The following is a 17,833-nucleotide window of genomic DNA, read 5'->3' on the forward strand; positions in this document are numbered from 1 at the left end:
ACATATGTCAATTATATACCGCTGAAAATAAGGGAAACACTTACAGTTTTTCAAAATTGCTAAAACACATTTTTTTAAAACCTTCCACCCTTTTCTCCTTTCTCAAACTACATTCACAGAACGTCTGACAGCAAAATCAAACCAAACATTTTCTGGGTACTGCATGCTAGACCAGCACCTTAACCACTACACTACCACCACCCCTTACAGACTTACAGCTAGTACATAGTCCATTTTGACAATATCTTAGTGATTAGTTTTCTTGATGTCTTAAAATCAGTCAAACTCTTATTAAATTAAGTCAAATGATTTTACAAGAAAGCGCTAGATAAGTGTCTTTATTCTAAAAACAATACCAACTATATTTGTATGTTATTTCAAGATTAACACTTGGTTACTCGAGCAGTTTTTTGCATTGCAGGTACATTCAGTTGCTAGGTTACAGGGACGCTGGCGAGACACGCCACTCCGTCTGGCATCATGTTTTTGTTTGTTTTTGTGTAATGTTCGCAATTTTATGTAATGTTCTGTTAAAGGGACACCAGGCAACGTTTTCGTGCTAATTAATCATCTTCGTAAGTCGGTATATGGTTAAATGACTCATTACAGGGTGAATGAAGACTCTCTCGCCCGCCCCTACTGCCTGTAGGAAGACAATCCCGCTTGCAAGTTCGGTGTTTTCGACCTGCCGACCTTCAGTCTCGCAAAGTCTCAGACATCACGAGAAGCAGGATCACTTACATCCTGCTTCCCCAGCACAGAGGCAGGCTAACGAAATGCTAGCTATTGTTGCAAACATGTGTATAAGTATATAAGTATATATACTTTTTTGATCCTGTGAGGGAAATTTGGTCTCTGCATTTAACCCAATCGGTGAATTAGTGAAACACAAACAGCACACAGTGAACACACAATGAGGTGAAGCACACACTAATCGGGCAAGAGTGAGCTGCCGCTATAACGGGCGGGCGGGGGAGCAGTGAGGGGTTAGGTTTCTTGCTCAAGGGCACTTCAGCCGCGGCCCACAGGTCGGGGCTCGAACCGGCAACCCTCCGGTTACAAGTCCAGAGTGCTAACCAGTGGGCCACGGCAGAGCCGGCGAAGAAGCAGCGAAAACCCTTGACGGAAGATGCAAAGAAAAGGAAGAGCTTCAGACCGAGCGAGGGCTCGCTCACGTATCGACACGTACAGATGCTAGGGGGAGCTTCGTAGATTTCGTGGTGCCCAGCCACAGATTAGTCAACGTATGGAAAACACTGAAGGTGTCCAATTAAAAATATTTAGCAGCACGTTATGCTTGACGAATCAACGCTCATATTTTGCGTCGACGTATTTTTTGCGTCGACGTCATCGATTACGTCGACGCATTGTCCCAGCCCTACCTCCCGCTATTAATCCCCCCACCCCCACCTCCCCACCGGACTGAGCTACAAAAAATACCACCAACATTATTGTGTGGCAATTAAAGTTTCTATTCTAATTCTATTATATTCAATTCTATTCTTGACAAAAAGAAAGGCATTATTTAAGATAGGCACAAAAAACAAATGTCCTCCGGTTCATCGCGCCCCACCTGTCATGTCTCTATTCCACACTAGTGATGCCTGCCCCACACTAATCACTGCTATAGGCTATACCTACATAAATTGCTGGTATTCCTACATTTTAGAACAGTAGGCCTACATCAACCACATGCACACACACATACATGCACCCATACGCACACAGTCACCCGCCTCATCTCCCTGGCTTATAAACGGTGTTGTGTGTTTGTTTGAAGTATTGTTTAATGTTGTGTAAAGTATGTTTGGTGTACAGTTTGTTTAATTGTTGGTGCCGGGAGTTTTGCTGCCAGTTTGGCGTTCATTCATGCGTCAGACCAAATGTTTGGTCTGCCGCGATTTTTCTTTAGTTTTGCCCAATGCGGCGTTATTAATTATAGGACAGTGGGACGTAGGACAGTTAATTATTGGGACAGTGCTTTTACCAACATCCCACAGGGGGAGGGAGTGGGGCATTGTGATACAGGGGTGTTTGCCTTGTCTGTTTGTCTTCTTGTTATTATTATGTATGTGGGGAAAATGGGTTATGGTAATTAACATGTATTTTTGTAGTAATATGCACCATTGTCATTTTGTATATATTTGTAATAGTTAGTTATTTTCTTAATAGTGAATGTCCAGTGAAAGTGGTTACCTATTTGGGTGGTTTGAGCCAATATCCTCATTTGGGCTAATTTAGGACATTTAGTAAGGTTATTTAAGAGGGGTAGCTCAGTTCCCCTGGAGAGCAAAGAGAGAGCAGCTCTCCTGTTGTGAGGCAGAGATTTAGCTTTAAGCTCTTGTGTGAATCTGGATTACTGAACTGGAATACTGAACTTATTTTTGGTTTGTTTGTTTAAAAGTGTTTTTCTTGTTAAATAATAGCCTATTGCTATTCCGGCAAGTTTTTTTTGGTTATTTAATAAATAGTCTTGCACTGCCGAAAACCTCTCCTGCACCTTCTTTTCCACCTACAGTGGGTCCCAGTTAAGTTTGGACGGGTTCCTTCATGAATCATGCACCCCATTTTCTCAGCAGAAATGGCACAAACTGCAGTAAACAACCACAAGGTGAGTTCTGCCACTACTCTTTTTGATGCGACTTGACTTAACTGCTTCCATGACGCAGTGAGCCATTACCAAACATATATGATAATACAATAGCGTGAGTTTATATATCTTACACCCTATTTGTCACGGTTACTTATAGATGTGATAGCGTAAAGATAGCATGAGATTTTCAGCGGGGGCACGGGAACTTAAATTGATCACGGTAGTTTAAGCTTACACTTAAACAGACAAAACATTCTAATATGAAAATGTAGATGCAATTGTTGTAAAATGGTGCAGCTCCTTTAAGAAAGCCCCATGCGCAGGGATGGAAAGAGACAAAGCGAGAGGGGATGTGGGTTAGAACTGAAAAAAGTAGACGTGCTGTTGAGACTGGAGCTATTCATATTCAAAATAATGCAAAAAATAAATCCGCAGATAAAACCAATTATCCTCATTCATTGCAACCGCAGCATGCCTGCTTGCCGACGTTCAAAGATATCAAAGCACCTTTTGCGTTTGAATGTAGCACAATTTTTTTTAAACAGCTGGACAAATGATTTAGCTAATAGATTATAGCCTGCACACCAGCAATTGTTGAACATTTACCTGTACAAGACAGTAGCCCAGCCTAACAAGCATGTTGCATGTTGTAGGCCTACTGTAGAAATTTCACTTAAATTGCAACCGCAACATGCCTGCTTGCCGACGTTCAAACGACAACGAAGAAGATATCAAAGCAACAAGAGGATGAGCACGTCCGAATCCCAGGACATAACGCACTGGACCTTATAATAGGCTCAAGATATACTGTAATTCCAAAGGGGGCAGATAGGGGCCTACTGCACTTAAAACTTAAAAAGATTGAACGAAGCTTCCCGAAATTTGAAATTACGATCAGTGACCGTCATCGGGTGAAGCTTTTCGAAGTTGAACAGGCTATTAAAAACTATTTGCGCACCTCAATGTCACAGGAGAGACTGGGCTCTCCCTTCTATGAATTGAAAAAGACGTTATGCTACCTGCAAACTGGCCTATGATTTCATTGCTGAGTTTATGCAAAGCAAGACAATGTTTTTTCAGAGTCAGGATATGGCGAGTCAGTGTCATTTATATGTCCAATGTTAGCCTACAGACCAGTTTCCATAGTGCACATCTTATCAACAGTTTGAATGTCGTGCGTGTTTCTGCTCATTGACAAATACCGTTCAGCACAATGATTCATGCCCAATTAATTTCCCCTGTTAAAGTGTTCGCCTTTGTTACACTATTTGGTTTCGTGATGTAGCCTATGATACACACCATATGGCCAAATATGTGACTCAGCTAATGTTATAGGCTATACAATTTCCCCTCTTAAAGACAAGCTGGTGTAGCTTATTAGACTAGGATACTAAAATGCACCGACTGTAGCCTTGGCTATGTGTAAAGTAAGCTATCGCATGATTTCATGCACGTAAGTTCATGCATCTGTCAAGTTCGCACAGGGCCTCGCACCATCTGTCAAGTTCGCACAGGGCCTCGCACCCCCTTGCGACGGCCCTGCAGCTCCTCCTAAGACAGCGAGGAAAAAGTTAAAATACGCGATAAACCCGGGAAAAGTTGACAGGTTTGTTTCGGTCCCGGTGATTATTTGTGAAATTGTGCAAACGACAGCCTTTTCAAGGCATTTCAAGGAAGGTGTCGTAGCATGCAAGCTCCCAAATTGACCCAGTAGACTACAGAAGGTATCAATAAATTGTTGGGACTGGGTAGGGTCATGCGTTTTTTCTCATTCACTTTGGAGGGTCATAGAAAAATTTCTTGCTGGCGAGGGAGGGTCACGTCTTTTTTGACTAACGCTCCCAAAACTCCTCTGGTAGCCCCTTAAATAAATAACGAACAGTCCCTAATTGATTATAGCCTGTAGGCCTGCACCAGCAATTGTTGAACATTTACCTGTACAGGACATTGACAGTAGCCCAGCCTAACAAGCAGATGTTGCAAAAGACATCAAAAGACGCAATTAATCAGAAATAAATAATGTAATCTGCATCGCTTTATTTAACAAACTGCAAGCAACAAGAGGGTTGAGTTCGCTGTGACGCCAAACCCAAGAGCAGAGCCTATCTGTTAAGGCACTCGATAGGCTATATGGTAACTGTGCTGTGTGCGCCTGGAAAGACAATAGAAGATGCTTTCTGAATAGCACAGCGAAGACGGCTCTGGTCATCCCATACCCTCCCCCCACTTCCTGTAGCCTACCATTATGACTTGTTGTTGTTATGGGACATTAAGCTTTTTCACGTTAAGCCCCCCTCCCCCACCCCCTTCTTTCACAAGCAGTGGGGGAGCGCGGGGCACAAACTTTTTGGTAGACAAAGGAGGGTTCTCCGCGCTTCTGTCGTTTGGCGACAATCCGGTGCAACCAGGCCAGGACAGATATTTTAGAGAAGAGAGCGGCCGGTGCAGCTCAGATGTCTTCTTAATTTTCTTTATTCTTTAGTAAAAGGTGCAGAACATTATTAAACTTTGACTAACGTTTTGACGTGTCGATGTTTTTGACTAACGAACATTACGTTAGTCAAAGTTTAATAATGTTCTGCACCTTTTACTAAAGAATAAAGAAAATTAAGAAGACTGAGCTGCACCGGCGTCTCTCCTGCTCTCTAACACTTTTTGGCTTTGGCTAAATATTTCTAAAATCATTTGAGTTTCACTAGTCACATGTTTTAACAAGGAACATTTGTTATTGAACTAATAATGTTATTGCTTGAATTTCCCCTGGGGATCAATAAAGTATCTATCTATCTATCTATCTATCTAATAACAGACGTGTGTCGAAAATTGACTTTATTTTCCATACGGAGAAATAACATATGCAGAGTCTAACCAAGGTCAATCTTGCCAAAAAAGCCCTTAAACCTGAAAACACATGAGGCAAAAGTGCAAAACATCACAAAACTAACTAAACTAACACGCGCATATTTTTGTATTGCAATCATTGTAGCCTACAGTTATAACAGCGCGTAACAGTACTCCCCGTATGCGCTCATTACAAAGAACGTTTAACGTGTCCCAAAAACAGCTATCAACTAATCACCAAACGTCTTATAAACAAGTATTGCCAGGAGCAACACCTTGCAAAAAATGATAACAATATATTATATGGCTCTGCTCCTGCCTAGATTCGAACTCAGAACTGCCTGAAAGTTGCAGACCTGTTCTGGAAATACGCCGCGATTAACCCACTTCGACCGCCAGACAACGCTATCTGCTTCGATTAGGCCTATTGGGTAGGACTGTAGCCTACACTGGTTGCTGTGGCACAGTCTTAAGTGACCGAATTCGTTTTCCTTTGTCATATGAATGCTGTCATTTTGTTAACATTACTGTGTAGTAAACATACTGTAAGCATAACATCGTTAGTGTAGTAAAACAAATCAGAACTATTCACGAGGTGTCTGGGCGGCATATTTATGTTCTGTTAGCCTACTGCCAGCTGACAAAGCTCTCATTTTAAAACATTAATTAGAGACAGGCACTGTACAATCAAGACATCTTGCCACTGAATCCAAAACTATTTTTAACATTATGTACAAAGCTTATAGGCTACAGTGGACTAGCATGTTGCAGGGGCTGCTAAAAACACAGAGAAACGCACTAAAAAACTCGGCCAATCACAGCCCTTGCTGTCAAATGCTCCGTCCTGTTCGACCGTGGAACGCCACAGCGGACTATGCTGCCCCCAAGCGGCTGCAGTTGTACTTACATTTCACCCAGCTGCGTGAATCACCTTGATGGTGAATGAAGTGTCAATTCTTAACTGGGACCCACTGTACAACCCCAAGCTCACATCCCAATTGGTGGGCTGGCTGCCTCGGTCGCTCACAGTCAGCCTATAGTATTTAGGCCATCTTTACCAAGAGAACCCTTCCTAGATAGAGCCCTTTCGACGCTCTACTTTGAGTATAAGTATACTCTTTTGATCCCGTGAGGGAAATTTGGTCTCTGCATTTATCCCAATCCGTGAATTAGTGAAACAGACACAGCACACAGTGTACACACAGTGAGGTGAAGCACACACTAACCCCGGCGCAGTGAGCTGCCTGCATCAACAGCGGCGCTCGGGGAGCAGTGAGGGGTTAGGTTAGGTCCGGTTACAGGTCCGAAGTGCTAACCAGTAGGCCACGGCTGCCCTCAAAGAGAGACCAATCACCACATGCCATCGATGTTGAATTTTGGGCATTTGACGGAAACTGATCAATCTGACCAACGATTAACATCGATCTGACACTTGTTTGTGCCTGAGGTGGGGCCTGACAAAAGCTATTATTGGATCAGTCTAGTGTCAGTATGGAAAATGAACCAATGGGCCGCTGACTGTCCTTGCTTTGGGCCGACCATTGGCCAAACAAATTAAAATATATAATACACTACTATATCGGCCCAAAAGGTGAGTCGGCCCACTGGAAAAATGCCTGGTATGCCGGATGGCCAGTCCGTCCCTGACAGGCACCCACAGTTACCTTGCCTATGTTCCTTATTATCCTACATCACTTTCTAGATGGGCTATCTGTGACCACACCTACAAACGTATTTACATTTTGTTTTTGGCTAAGAGTACTGTTAGAGTTTCCTAGGGACAAGCAGAGTTGCCCAGTGCCAATTTCCTACATGTTGGATTTTCAGCCATACTGGATTTTAATCAAAACTAGATCAATACACACAGATGAATCAGATGGATCCATTAAAACCAATCAACTTCAGCAGTGAAGCAACTAAACAGGACTTGAGATCTTCCTTTTTCATATATTGATGGAAGGTGGACTGAACAATTGTCAACTAATTTATGGTATTGAAAACTACTTGCAGATAATGCACAAACTGTATGAAACTTGATTGTGAGGCTGGCAAACATTATCTCTGGAACAGTAAATTGTCATGAGAGTGTGTCGTGCATGCTCTTGCCATGATGACATACAGGGTCTATTCACTGGGCTCTGCTGATAGGCTTGGTCCACTGCTTGGTGATGTTTGATACTGCAGCTGAAGTTAGACTTGAAGAAGAATATGTCTGTTCACCTGTTCCATTTTTTAACAGCCATTCCATTAATGAAAAGTTGATTCAAGTTCTATGTTAAAATGTTATATTAAAGAAAAGAAAGAAAATAAATGTTTGTGTGTGCTGTAAAGTGGTTAGAAAAAAATAAATCGGAATCGGATCAAATCGGTACAGGCAGGTCAAACTTAATGAAAAATCGGAAACAGAAAATTGCAATCAGTACATCTCTAGCGGTAACCTCTTCACCCAGCTCTCTCCAGGTTTCTCTTGGTCAGAAATCAATGACCCCTCAGACCCCTCCTTAGGTTGTTAATTGCCACAATTGCTCAATAAAAGAGACGTGTTAAGATACATAACAATAAACTTTGTGCTGAGATAATAATCCGCTTTTCGCCAGGTTTGTGTCGCGAAAATAGGGCCCTTCAAGTTGTTGGACATGCTTTACAAATACTATTAAAGTTTGAGGGCAGGGCCTTCTCTCATGATTAAACAATCTGCAGTATGTAATGTGGAATATCCCAAGACCTTCATAATAACCACCACGTTAAATCACAAGGTTACGATGATTTATCTAAATATGGTAAACACATTTTTATGGATTTACCTTAAGTGTTTGTTCAGTGTTCTCAAAAGTGTTCAGAAAGTGTGGTCCATCAGGATCAGCCTGCAGGTCATAAAGCACAAACATCAGTATCAGCAGTATCAGTACAGGCATAAGAACATGCTTTAAAATACTGAGTGTGCGTGCTTGCACATGCATGCATGAGTGTGACACATGGCTTACTTTAACAAACACTACTTTCAACAGATCATTGTCATGGGCATCAGAAGAACAGATCAAATGCAGCGGCTGATTGAAGGAGTCTGCAAAACAACACAGTGTGTGTATACATGTCTATATTACATACATGTTCTGTGTGTGTGTGTGTGTGTGTGTGTGTGTGTGTGTGTGTGTGAGTGAGTGAGAGAAAGAGAGAAAGAGTGTGAATGTGTGTGTGTGTGTGTGTGTGTGTTGTAAATGGCTATCAGAATTGATAAGTTGATTTGTTTCAATGGCATTCATTTGTAAACATTTTCTATACAGATGCAGGCTGGGTTATGATGACTCTTGGAATAATAGTCCTCCAGCATCAGTATAAGTATAAGTATATATACTCTTTTGATCCCGTGAGGGAAATTTGGTCTCTGCATTTATCCCAATCCGTGAATTAGTGAAACACACACAGCATACAGTGTACACAAGCTGAGGCAACAGCTTTTTTTTTCTTTTTTTTTCTATTTTTTTCTTGACTAACTGCATCATTTCTTTTCTTACTCCAGAGAGTCTGTGGGTGTGTATATGTGTGTGTAGAGAGAGAGTGAGAGGGAGAGAATTCAAGAGATAGCATATAATTATGTGTGTAAAGTATACCTCTAATTTCATAGTGATCCAGGCTGACCTTGTGCAAGTATGATGTAATATTCATGTCATATGTTCTAAGTTTACCCTCAGCACCAAGCTGACAAACACAAGCTAAAACACACTGTTCATTGGAGTCATCCCGTGTCAGTTGCAGCAAGACCTAAAACACAGAACAAATATACACATCAGATACTAGAACTACGGAGCCCGGGAGGTGACATGAAAAAAAAAAAAAAACGAAGGTTAAAAAAAAAAAAAAAAAAACTGAGAAAAGGTATGTACTGGGGACAAACACTGACTAGGTTTGCGAGATCTTGAATTTTGTTTTTGCGAGATCTCAAGTTTCTTTTGCGAGATCTCGAGTTTCCTTTGCCAGATATTGACTTTCTTTTGCGAGATCTCGAGTTTCTTTTGCGAGATCTTAGACTTTTCTTTTTTTGCGAGATCTTGAGTTTGTTTTGCGAGATCCATCAATGTATATGAGAACCACTAGAAATGTTCCGGAGAGCTTTAGCCACTGAAATTAGATTGCAGTTCCTTATTTTGCCATCTGCGTTGGTCTGAGGTTGCGTGAAAAAATCTGAGGGGGGATGAGTCATCGCTCCTACACATCACTCCATCCTAAGCCTCGATTTCAATAGTCAATTTGACTTTAGAGGCTCTAAAAATATGTTAAATAAATAAATAAATAAATAAATGAAATAAGTTTTGTTTCCTTTTTTTTAACTTGTTTAGCTGGGTTCTCCAGTGCAGTGAACAAGCCGCTGCATTCTGCAGTGAGTCAAGACCAGAAGTTAACGTTACCACACACGCACAGTGATATAGCTTTGATTTTAGACAGGGCCGGTCTGTTATTCTGGGCCGGGGAGTAACATGCACGTGCGCCCACGACCGCGACAGCCATATGGCCTAGGTATACGCATGCAGCACAGGTGAGCACAGGCTACCAGGAGAAACATCAAACAATTCAGATCACTTAGTTCAAATAATATAGATCAACCATACAATTGCAAGCGACCATGCTGCTTGTCGGACTACCACCGAGCCGTTAAAGCTGCTAAAACTCAGTACATTTCCACCCTGGTCTCCAGAAACAGTCACAGACCCCAGGTTCTTTTTAATACACTGAATTCTCTCTTAAATCCCCGTAATGAATCCCTTGTTGTGCCATCACCCGCCCTCTGTGAAAGTTTTCAAAAATTCTTAATTGACAAGGTTGCCGCTCTAAGGCCTTCAGATACCCCTGCCATCCCACTCCCTGCCCCTCCACCCCTCCCCCTGCCATCTGTCCTCAAGCAGTTTAAGCCCATTTCCCTATCCTCCCTCTCTGACGAGTCAGACATCTGCGGCGCTCAAACTGCCCCTCTGACTGCCTACCCCCCGTCTACTCAAGGATGCTACTGTCCTCGGTACGGTTGCCCCATTCCTCCTGCTGCTGATAAACACCATCCTCATCTCTGGTTGCGTCCCGGCTGCCTTCAAGCATGCAACCATTCAATTCAACCATTACTAAAAAAAGCCCAACCTTGACCCCGCTATACTCTCAAACTTCAGGCCTATCTCCAAGCTAGGAGCTTCTCTGTCCAGCTAGGAGACTCTCCTCTCCTGCCCCCCTCACCTGCAGGGCCCCTTTAAGGCTCTATTTTGGGTCCCATCCTCTTTTTACTGTACATTTTACCCCTAGGGGATAACCTGGCAAAACACAACATCTCCTTCCACTGCTTTGCAGATGACGTCCAGCTGTATATCCCTCTTAAGGCTGATGGGCAGGCTGCACTCCATCTACTGCGTGACTGTCTTGCTGACATCAAGTCATGGATGGGTGCAAACTTCCTCAACCTTAACGAGAGCAAGACTGAGTTAATTGTCTTTGGCAAAACCTCTCCGGCCTTCTCCACCAATGCCCTGGGCCCCATTGCCTCTAACATCAGGCCCTCTGTCAGGAATCTGGGCGTGATTTTTAACAGCAAATTCAAGTTTGAACAGCAGGTCAGTGCAGTAGTTAGGAAGAGCTTTTTCCACCTCAGAACCCTAGCTAAGACCAAAGCCTACCTGCCCCAGAGCGAGAGAGTCATCCATGCCTTCATCACTTCACAACTGGACTACTGTAATGCTCTCTATACTGGCATTGATCAATCCCAGCTCCGCCACCTGCAGTTGGTTCAGAACTCAGCCGCCCGACTCCTCACCTGCACTAAAAAACGTGAACATATCACCCCAGTTCTGGCTTCACTCCACTGGCTCCCCATCCGCTACCGCATCAATTTCAAACTCCTCTTGACTGTATACAAATCTCTCCATGGTCTGGCCCCCACCTACCTGTCTGATCTTCTACACCACCATTCCCCTTCCAGAGCACTACGGTCAGCAGACCAACTGTGGCTGGAAGAACCCAGGGCGAGGCTGAAAACTAGGGGGGACAGAGCCTTTTCAGTGGCAGCCCCTAAACTCTGGAACTGCCTCCCCCTCCACATTCGTTCAGCTCAGTCTCTAAATGTTTTTAAGTCCCTTTTAAAGACCCACCTCTTTTCACTTGCCTTTGGCTAGTGTCTCCCTTTATGCCCCAGTGTTTAGTTTTAATTGTTCTTTTTCTGCTTTTCTTAATTTATTTTAACTGTAGCCCTTTTTGTTTTGTTTTTGTGCCTTCCTGTTTTTATTTATTGCACTGTATTGTGAAGCACTTTGATGCGGCTAAGCCGTCTGTAAATACGCTTTATAAATAAAATTGACATTTGACAAAGTTGAATTGCTGAAATTCAGCCGATGAGGGTGAGTGGAAGTTTGGACCGACGTTAAATCATCTTCTTTAGCAGGGGTGTGTAGTTGAGGTTGAACAGCTCTGACAGGTCGGGGGAAATAGTGATGCCCAAATATTTGATGTTACCAGTGTTAAGAGGAAGAGTTGGATCTTGGACTGCAGTGTCCCAGCTATCTTCAGAGAGTGGTAGCACAGTTGATTTTTAATTTCAATTACTTCAATTCATTTGATAAAGGGAGACTTTGTTAATGATATTGAACACTTCCTGTAGAGATGTGCAGAGGTTCTGTAGCTACAATAAGAAGTTGTCTGCATAATAGGCTGATTATGTGTTCTGTGTTGGCATTTCGTATTCCTTTAATTGAGCGGTTTTGACGGATTGCTGCTGCGAGTGGTTCAAACAGATGGAGAGAGTGGGCAGCCTTGTCTGGTTCCCTGATGCAATGTAATGGTTGTAGAAATGAACCCATGTGTGGTGATTGTGGCCATTGGTGATGTGTATAGTGTCCTTATCCAATGGATGAATGATATTAACCTTGTCAAATGCCTTTTTTATGTATAGTGACACTATGATGGTGTTGTGTTCAGGCTTGGAATTTCACCATTTTAGGGGCAAGGCCAAAAGGCCTTCAGTTGGGCATATTTGGTGGAGGGCACCAAGGCCAAAGTTAACTATACAGTAGTAGGCTATATAAATTATCAAAGTTGTATTTAGCCTATTCACAGCAGTAGACCTGCATTACTGTATGAAACATTACAAAAACATGAAACATGACATATTACATAGAACTGTAAATCATCTGATTTTAATATTTACAGATATTTAGGCTAAATTTAACATTTATTTTCTATTTGGCCTGTTATGAAATCATGTGGAACAATTTAAACACATTGTGAAACTTTAAGCCCAAATTTGAATTTAAGATTCAAGATTTCTTTTATTACATCTAATTATAGGTTTATAATAAATAAATTCGTTGTGTTTTTTCTCCTCAAAAAATAAATAAATGAAAGGTGTGTGTGTGTGTGTGTGTGTGTGTGTGTGTAGAAGAAAACAGTGCCTTGTTGTCTTCAGCATGAGTTCAGCAATTGAATTGCTTGGTGAAAGAAACTACTTCGGAGTCTGGTGGTACGAGCTTTCAAGCTTCTTCAAACTTTCTCAATCGTCTGAGGTGGTACAGACGTTGTTGGCCTTTTTTTACAATGTGCTGAGTGTGACTGTCCCAGGTGAGGTCTTCTGAGATGGTAACGCCAAGGAACTTAAAGTCTCTCACCCTCTCCACTGTCTCACCATTGATGTTAATGGCTTCAAACTGTTGTTCTTTCCGCCTGTAGTTAACTATCAATTCCTTTGTCTTGGACACATTCAGAGACAAGTTGTTTCCTTTACACCAATTCATGAGGTTGTTGATTTCTTTTCTGTAGGCTGTAATCATTGTTTGTGATTAAACCGCTTACAGTGGTGTCATCTGCAAACTTGATGATGGTGTTGGTGTTGTGTATAGCCACACAGTCATGCGTATACAAGGAGTAGAGGAGAGGACTCAGAACACAACGTTGCGGAGCTCCCGTGCTGATGGTCAAGGAGGAGGATGTGATGGAGCCCATTCTCACCACCTGTTTTCGTCCAGAGAGGAAGTCCAGTATCCAGCTACATAGGCCGCTGTGCATTCCTAGACTCCTGAGCTTGCCGTCGAGTTTACTGGGGACAATGGTGTTAAAGGCCGAGCTGTAGTCTACAAACAGCATCCTTACATAAGTGTCTTTTTTCTCCAGGTGTGTCAGGGAGGTATGCAGTGCGCTGGTGATGGCATCATCAGTAGATCTATTCTGTCTGTAGGCAAACTGGTGACGGTCAAGCGTAGGTGGAATCATTTTGCAGATGATGTTCTTCACAAGCCTCTCAAAACATTTACTCACGATGGGGGTGAGGGCCACAGGTCGCCAGTCGTTCAAGCTGGTGATTTGGTTTTTCTTAGGCACTGGAACAATAACAGATGACTTAAAGCTGCTTGGTACAACACACGTGGACAGGGAGAAGTTGAAGATGTCTGTAAACACACCAGCCAGACATGCATGTCGAAATTTGCTGCAAATTCAAAACCGGATTTCTCTGGAACGGCTAACTGTACAGGGGACTGCTTTGCGCCTTTGTGTTCGGTAAGGTCTGCTGTTTATTCTGATATATGGTTTGCCATGTGTTGAAGGAAGGGTTCGTGAAGTATTCCACCAATATGAATGGGTAGGAAGATGGGCGCAGAACCATCATTATGCAGAATAATACGATTACATTTAATCATATTATTTACTTTTCTCACAAACCGTTCACCACAACAATTAGCGGCTAACATTGGTTAAAAGCTGAGAAAAAGCTCTTTCATGTGATGTGATACATGTGATGTCTGTGTGATGAGTAGGCTACTTCGCGAGTAGTTCAACAGAGAAGAATGGGTGAATTTGGACCCACTTTCTTTCTCGCCATGCGCTGTCATTTTCTCCACTGTGTAAAAGACTAATTTAATTTGCGCTATGAATGATAAGATTATTTTGACAGGCCAAAGGCTAAATAAAAATCGCTATTAGTAGGACGCAAAGCTGAATATTGAAAGAAGGGGGCACTAAGGCCATAGTGGCCTGTAAACCTCCGATTTTCAAAGGGGCATCACGGCCAACACAAGGGGCAAGGCCATGGCCGTCGTGGCCGCCATGAAATAACTACCCTGGTTGTGTTGTATTGGTGTTTTTGGGATATGCCAATCAGATTGAAAAGTCTATGGATGTTGTATACCTGTTTTTCATTAAAAAAAAGCTAGCTGCTAATGCTTTGGTGATAATTTTAAGGTCAGTGTTGATAGGTGACAAAGGGTGGTTGCTAAAGAGGAGGATTGGGTCTTTGTTAGGTTTTAATAGAACTGTGATAGCTGTTTTGTTCATGTGGGGAATGGAGTTGGCTTTGACATCTGTGTGGATGAATCGTGGTAAAAAATTGGCCGGTAATCCATGTGGGCCAGGTGATTTATTGCATGGCATGTTATTTAGGGCTTTGGCGAGTTCCTCGAATGTAAGCGATTTATGTAATGTGTCTGCTTGTTTTATGGTTAGTGAGGGAATTTCAATTGAATCAAGGAATGCATCTATCTCTCTATATCTACCTCTTATTGGGATGGTTGGTTAATGGTGGAATACAAATCACTGTAGAATTGATTAAAGATTTTGTTTATATCCTGTGGATTCTAAAGGGTCTTGCCTGAAGGGCCGAGTATGTAAGGGATAATGTATAGAACGCTGTTCATTATCAGGAAATATGTCCCGACAGGGCGAACCGGACCCCGACGCGCAGCGGAACTCTCTCTATGTACAGCTCTGCAAAAATGTGTTTTGGCGTTTTGGACAGGCGTTAATGCCTAAAACCTTTGACCCGTATGTCCAATGTTGAAAGATGAGGTACCATTGAAATGTTTGGATCAAGTCGAGTTCAATGCACCATATTTCACTGTCTGCTCCCATTAGTGAACCGCACCTGAGCAAGGACACTTTGCAGTTCCTCGGAAGCATAAACTAAATGTATTAACTCAAATCATGAGTAAATTTGCATACACAGAAAGCCCATAGAAGAAAAAACAACCAACTATAACACAACAAAGAGTACCTCTTTAACTTCAAACTTGAATTGCAAGTCTGTTAGCTCAGCTTTTGTCATTTTCATGAGCTCTTCATCTTGAGAGGCATCACTGGTATCCTCCTCAAAGTCTACAGACATACACATACTGTACATGCACATTACAATCATCACCAGCATCAGCAGTATCAGTTTCATCCAAAAAAGTTCCAAAGGTCTGGTTCCTTCAGCTAAAGTAGTTTCAATACATAACATAGCACATAAATGAATTACTGTAGACACAGTATGCCATATATACTATAGTCTGTGTTTTCCCTGTTTGGAGAAAGTCTTTCTGGCATGTGGCTTGTCAAACTGTGAAAAAGAATATCCTTGTGAAGATAAGTCAAAGACAAATTGTATACCGTATATCCAAGTGTAATATATGCATTTGTTACTTTACCTGAGTCCATGTCCAGAAAAGTAGAAGCTTTTAAAATCTTGGTTGTGTTTGACAGAGGTGTGGCCAAAACCTGCATATATTTGCAGAACAGTCACACAGTCAAAGTCTACCTAAAATATAGGTAGGCAATATGAATTGCAAAGCTATGAATCACATTGCCTATTTATGGGCATCATCCGCACACATGCATACATTGTTCACCACAAAAGCTATCCCAGATAGCAAGGTGACATTCATATGATGTTGATTTTCCATCCAAAAGATTGAGATTGAAATCTCAATGGTAAATAGACATTGAAGAAGCATTACAATCTTGACAAAAACACGACAGTGCAGGAGCACTAAATGGTGAATAGATATTGAAACAACATTGGTTTAGTTAGCGTGCTTGCTGAAAGCAGCACAATATTGTTCTTCTTAAATTTTCTTATTATTATTATTCCCGGGTCCCTAATTTTCCGTTAGCTCCTGCCCCTGGACCTTTTGAAATATCGCCACCTGTCCAACTCTAGAAGGTCCGGTCAGTACCGGTGTTACGGGAGAAGATCACGTCACTGACCCTAGTCGTTCTTCCGCCATATTGGATTTCATTGAAACTGAAACTAACTTTCATAGATCACAAATTTTGTCCGATCTTCACGTAACTTAACGTACATGATTCCCGAACCAAGACTCACAAAAGTAACCAGAAGGATTTTTGATTGTCGAAAGCGTTTGCCCGTCACAGCCAAACGAAATTGCCGACGTAGCTGCCAAACAGGAAGTAAGATCATATCTCAGGAACGCTTTCACGTAACAAAACCAAACTTGGTACATGAACTCGAGACTCCAATGTGAGGATGCACACGAAATGTGGTGCCCTTTGATCCCTAGGGCGCGCTGCAATTAGCCAAGAAATTTGGGTGTTGTGTTAATAAGGCACGTTACTTTTGACCCGTAGGCCTGATTTAAAATAAATGAGGTACTGTTAGAATCCTTGGATCAAGCCGAGTTCGATGCATCATGTGTCGTCAATCTCTGCCATATTGGATTTTAGCGAAAGCGAAGCTAAAGTTTCACAGGTCACAAATTTAGTCTGATCTTCACAAAACTTACGTACATTATTTTCAGACTATGCGTGGCAAAAGTTATGGAAAGGATTTTTGAATTTCAAAAGCGTTCACCAATCAAAGCCGATCGAAATCAGTCGTGAAACCGCCAAACAGCAAGTAAGTTCATATCTCAGCAAGGTTTTGATGTATGAAGTCCAAACTTGGGACATAGACTCGGGACTCCCATCCTGAAGATGCACAATACATTTGGTGTCTTTTGACCACTAGGGGGGCGCTATAATCACAGGAAGTAGGCTCATACTGTATTAGCCTGTTCACATATAGAAACCAATCTGGGTATATTGACTTGGGACCCCATCCGGACACACAATAAATTTGGTGACCTTCAACCACTAGGGGGGTGCTAGAGTTACAGGAAGTTAGCTCATATCTCAACTTTCATTTATCAAAACAAAACTTGATACAAGGACTCGGGACTCCATTGTAAGGGGAACAATATAATTTGCTGTAACTAGCAAAAAAAAAATCTAGTGTTTTGGCATTTTGGATGTACATTAATGCACGTAACTTTTGACCTGTACGCCCGATTTTGAAAAATGAGGTACCGTTGTAATCCTTGGATCAAGTCGAGTTCAACCCATATTTAAATAATTAACAGAGCATTGATACATAGTTCACTAAAAGATATTGAAAAGTCATGGATTTATGGTTGACCGGGAAATCTGGACGTGGTGATTGAAAAGTAGTGGATTTATAGTTGACTATGAATGGCTGTTGCTGCCAGCAAACACGGCATGGTTCAGTGAGCTCACCCAGCTAAAATTAAATACCATTAAACACCATCTTCAGTCTGTCATTTTGACAGTAAACTCAAACATTTTATATATATTTGCCAGATAAATAGTGGTTTACTTCGGTTTAATATC

General features: G+C 42.0%; 1 protein-coding gene across 1 annotated transcript in view; it reads right to left on the bottom strand.

Moving 5' to 3' along the window:
- vps13c (vacuolar protein sorting 13 homolog C) overlaps window positions 1-17,833 on the bottom strand; it is a 382,259-nt gene that overhangs the window by 234,328 nt on the left and 130,098 nt on the right. The window contains 5 exon segments of the mRNA XM_048262721.1: window positions 8,239-8,298; window positions 8,419-8,498; window positions 9,046-9,196; window positions 15,444-15,544; window positions 15,856-15,925. Of these exon segments, the coding sequence (XP_048118678.1) occupies window positions 8,239-8,298; window positions 8,419-8,498; window positions 9,046-9,196; window positions 15,444-15,544; window positions 15,856-15,925 (462 nt within the window).

Source organism: Alosa alosa, chromosome 14 (genome assembly GCF_017589495.1).
Source record: "Alosa alosa isolate M-15738 ecotype Scorff River chromosome 14, AALO_Geno_1.1, whole genome shotgun sequence".
In the NCBI taxonomy this organism is placed as follows: domain Eukaryota; kingdom Metazoa; phylum Chordata; class Actinopteri; order Clupeiformes; family Clupeidae; genus Alosa; species Alosa alosa.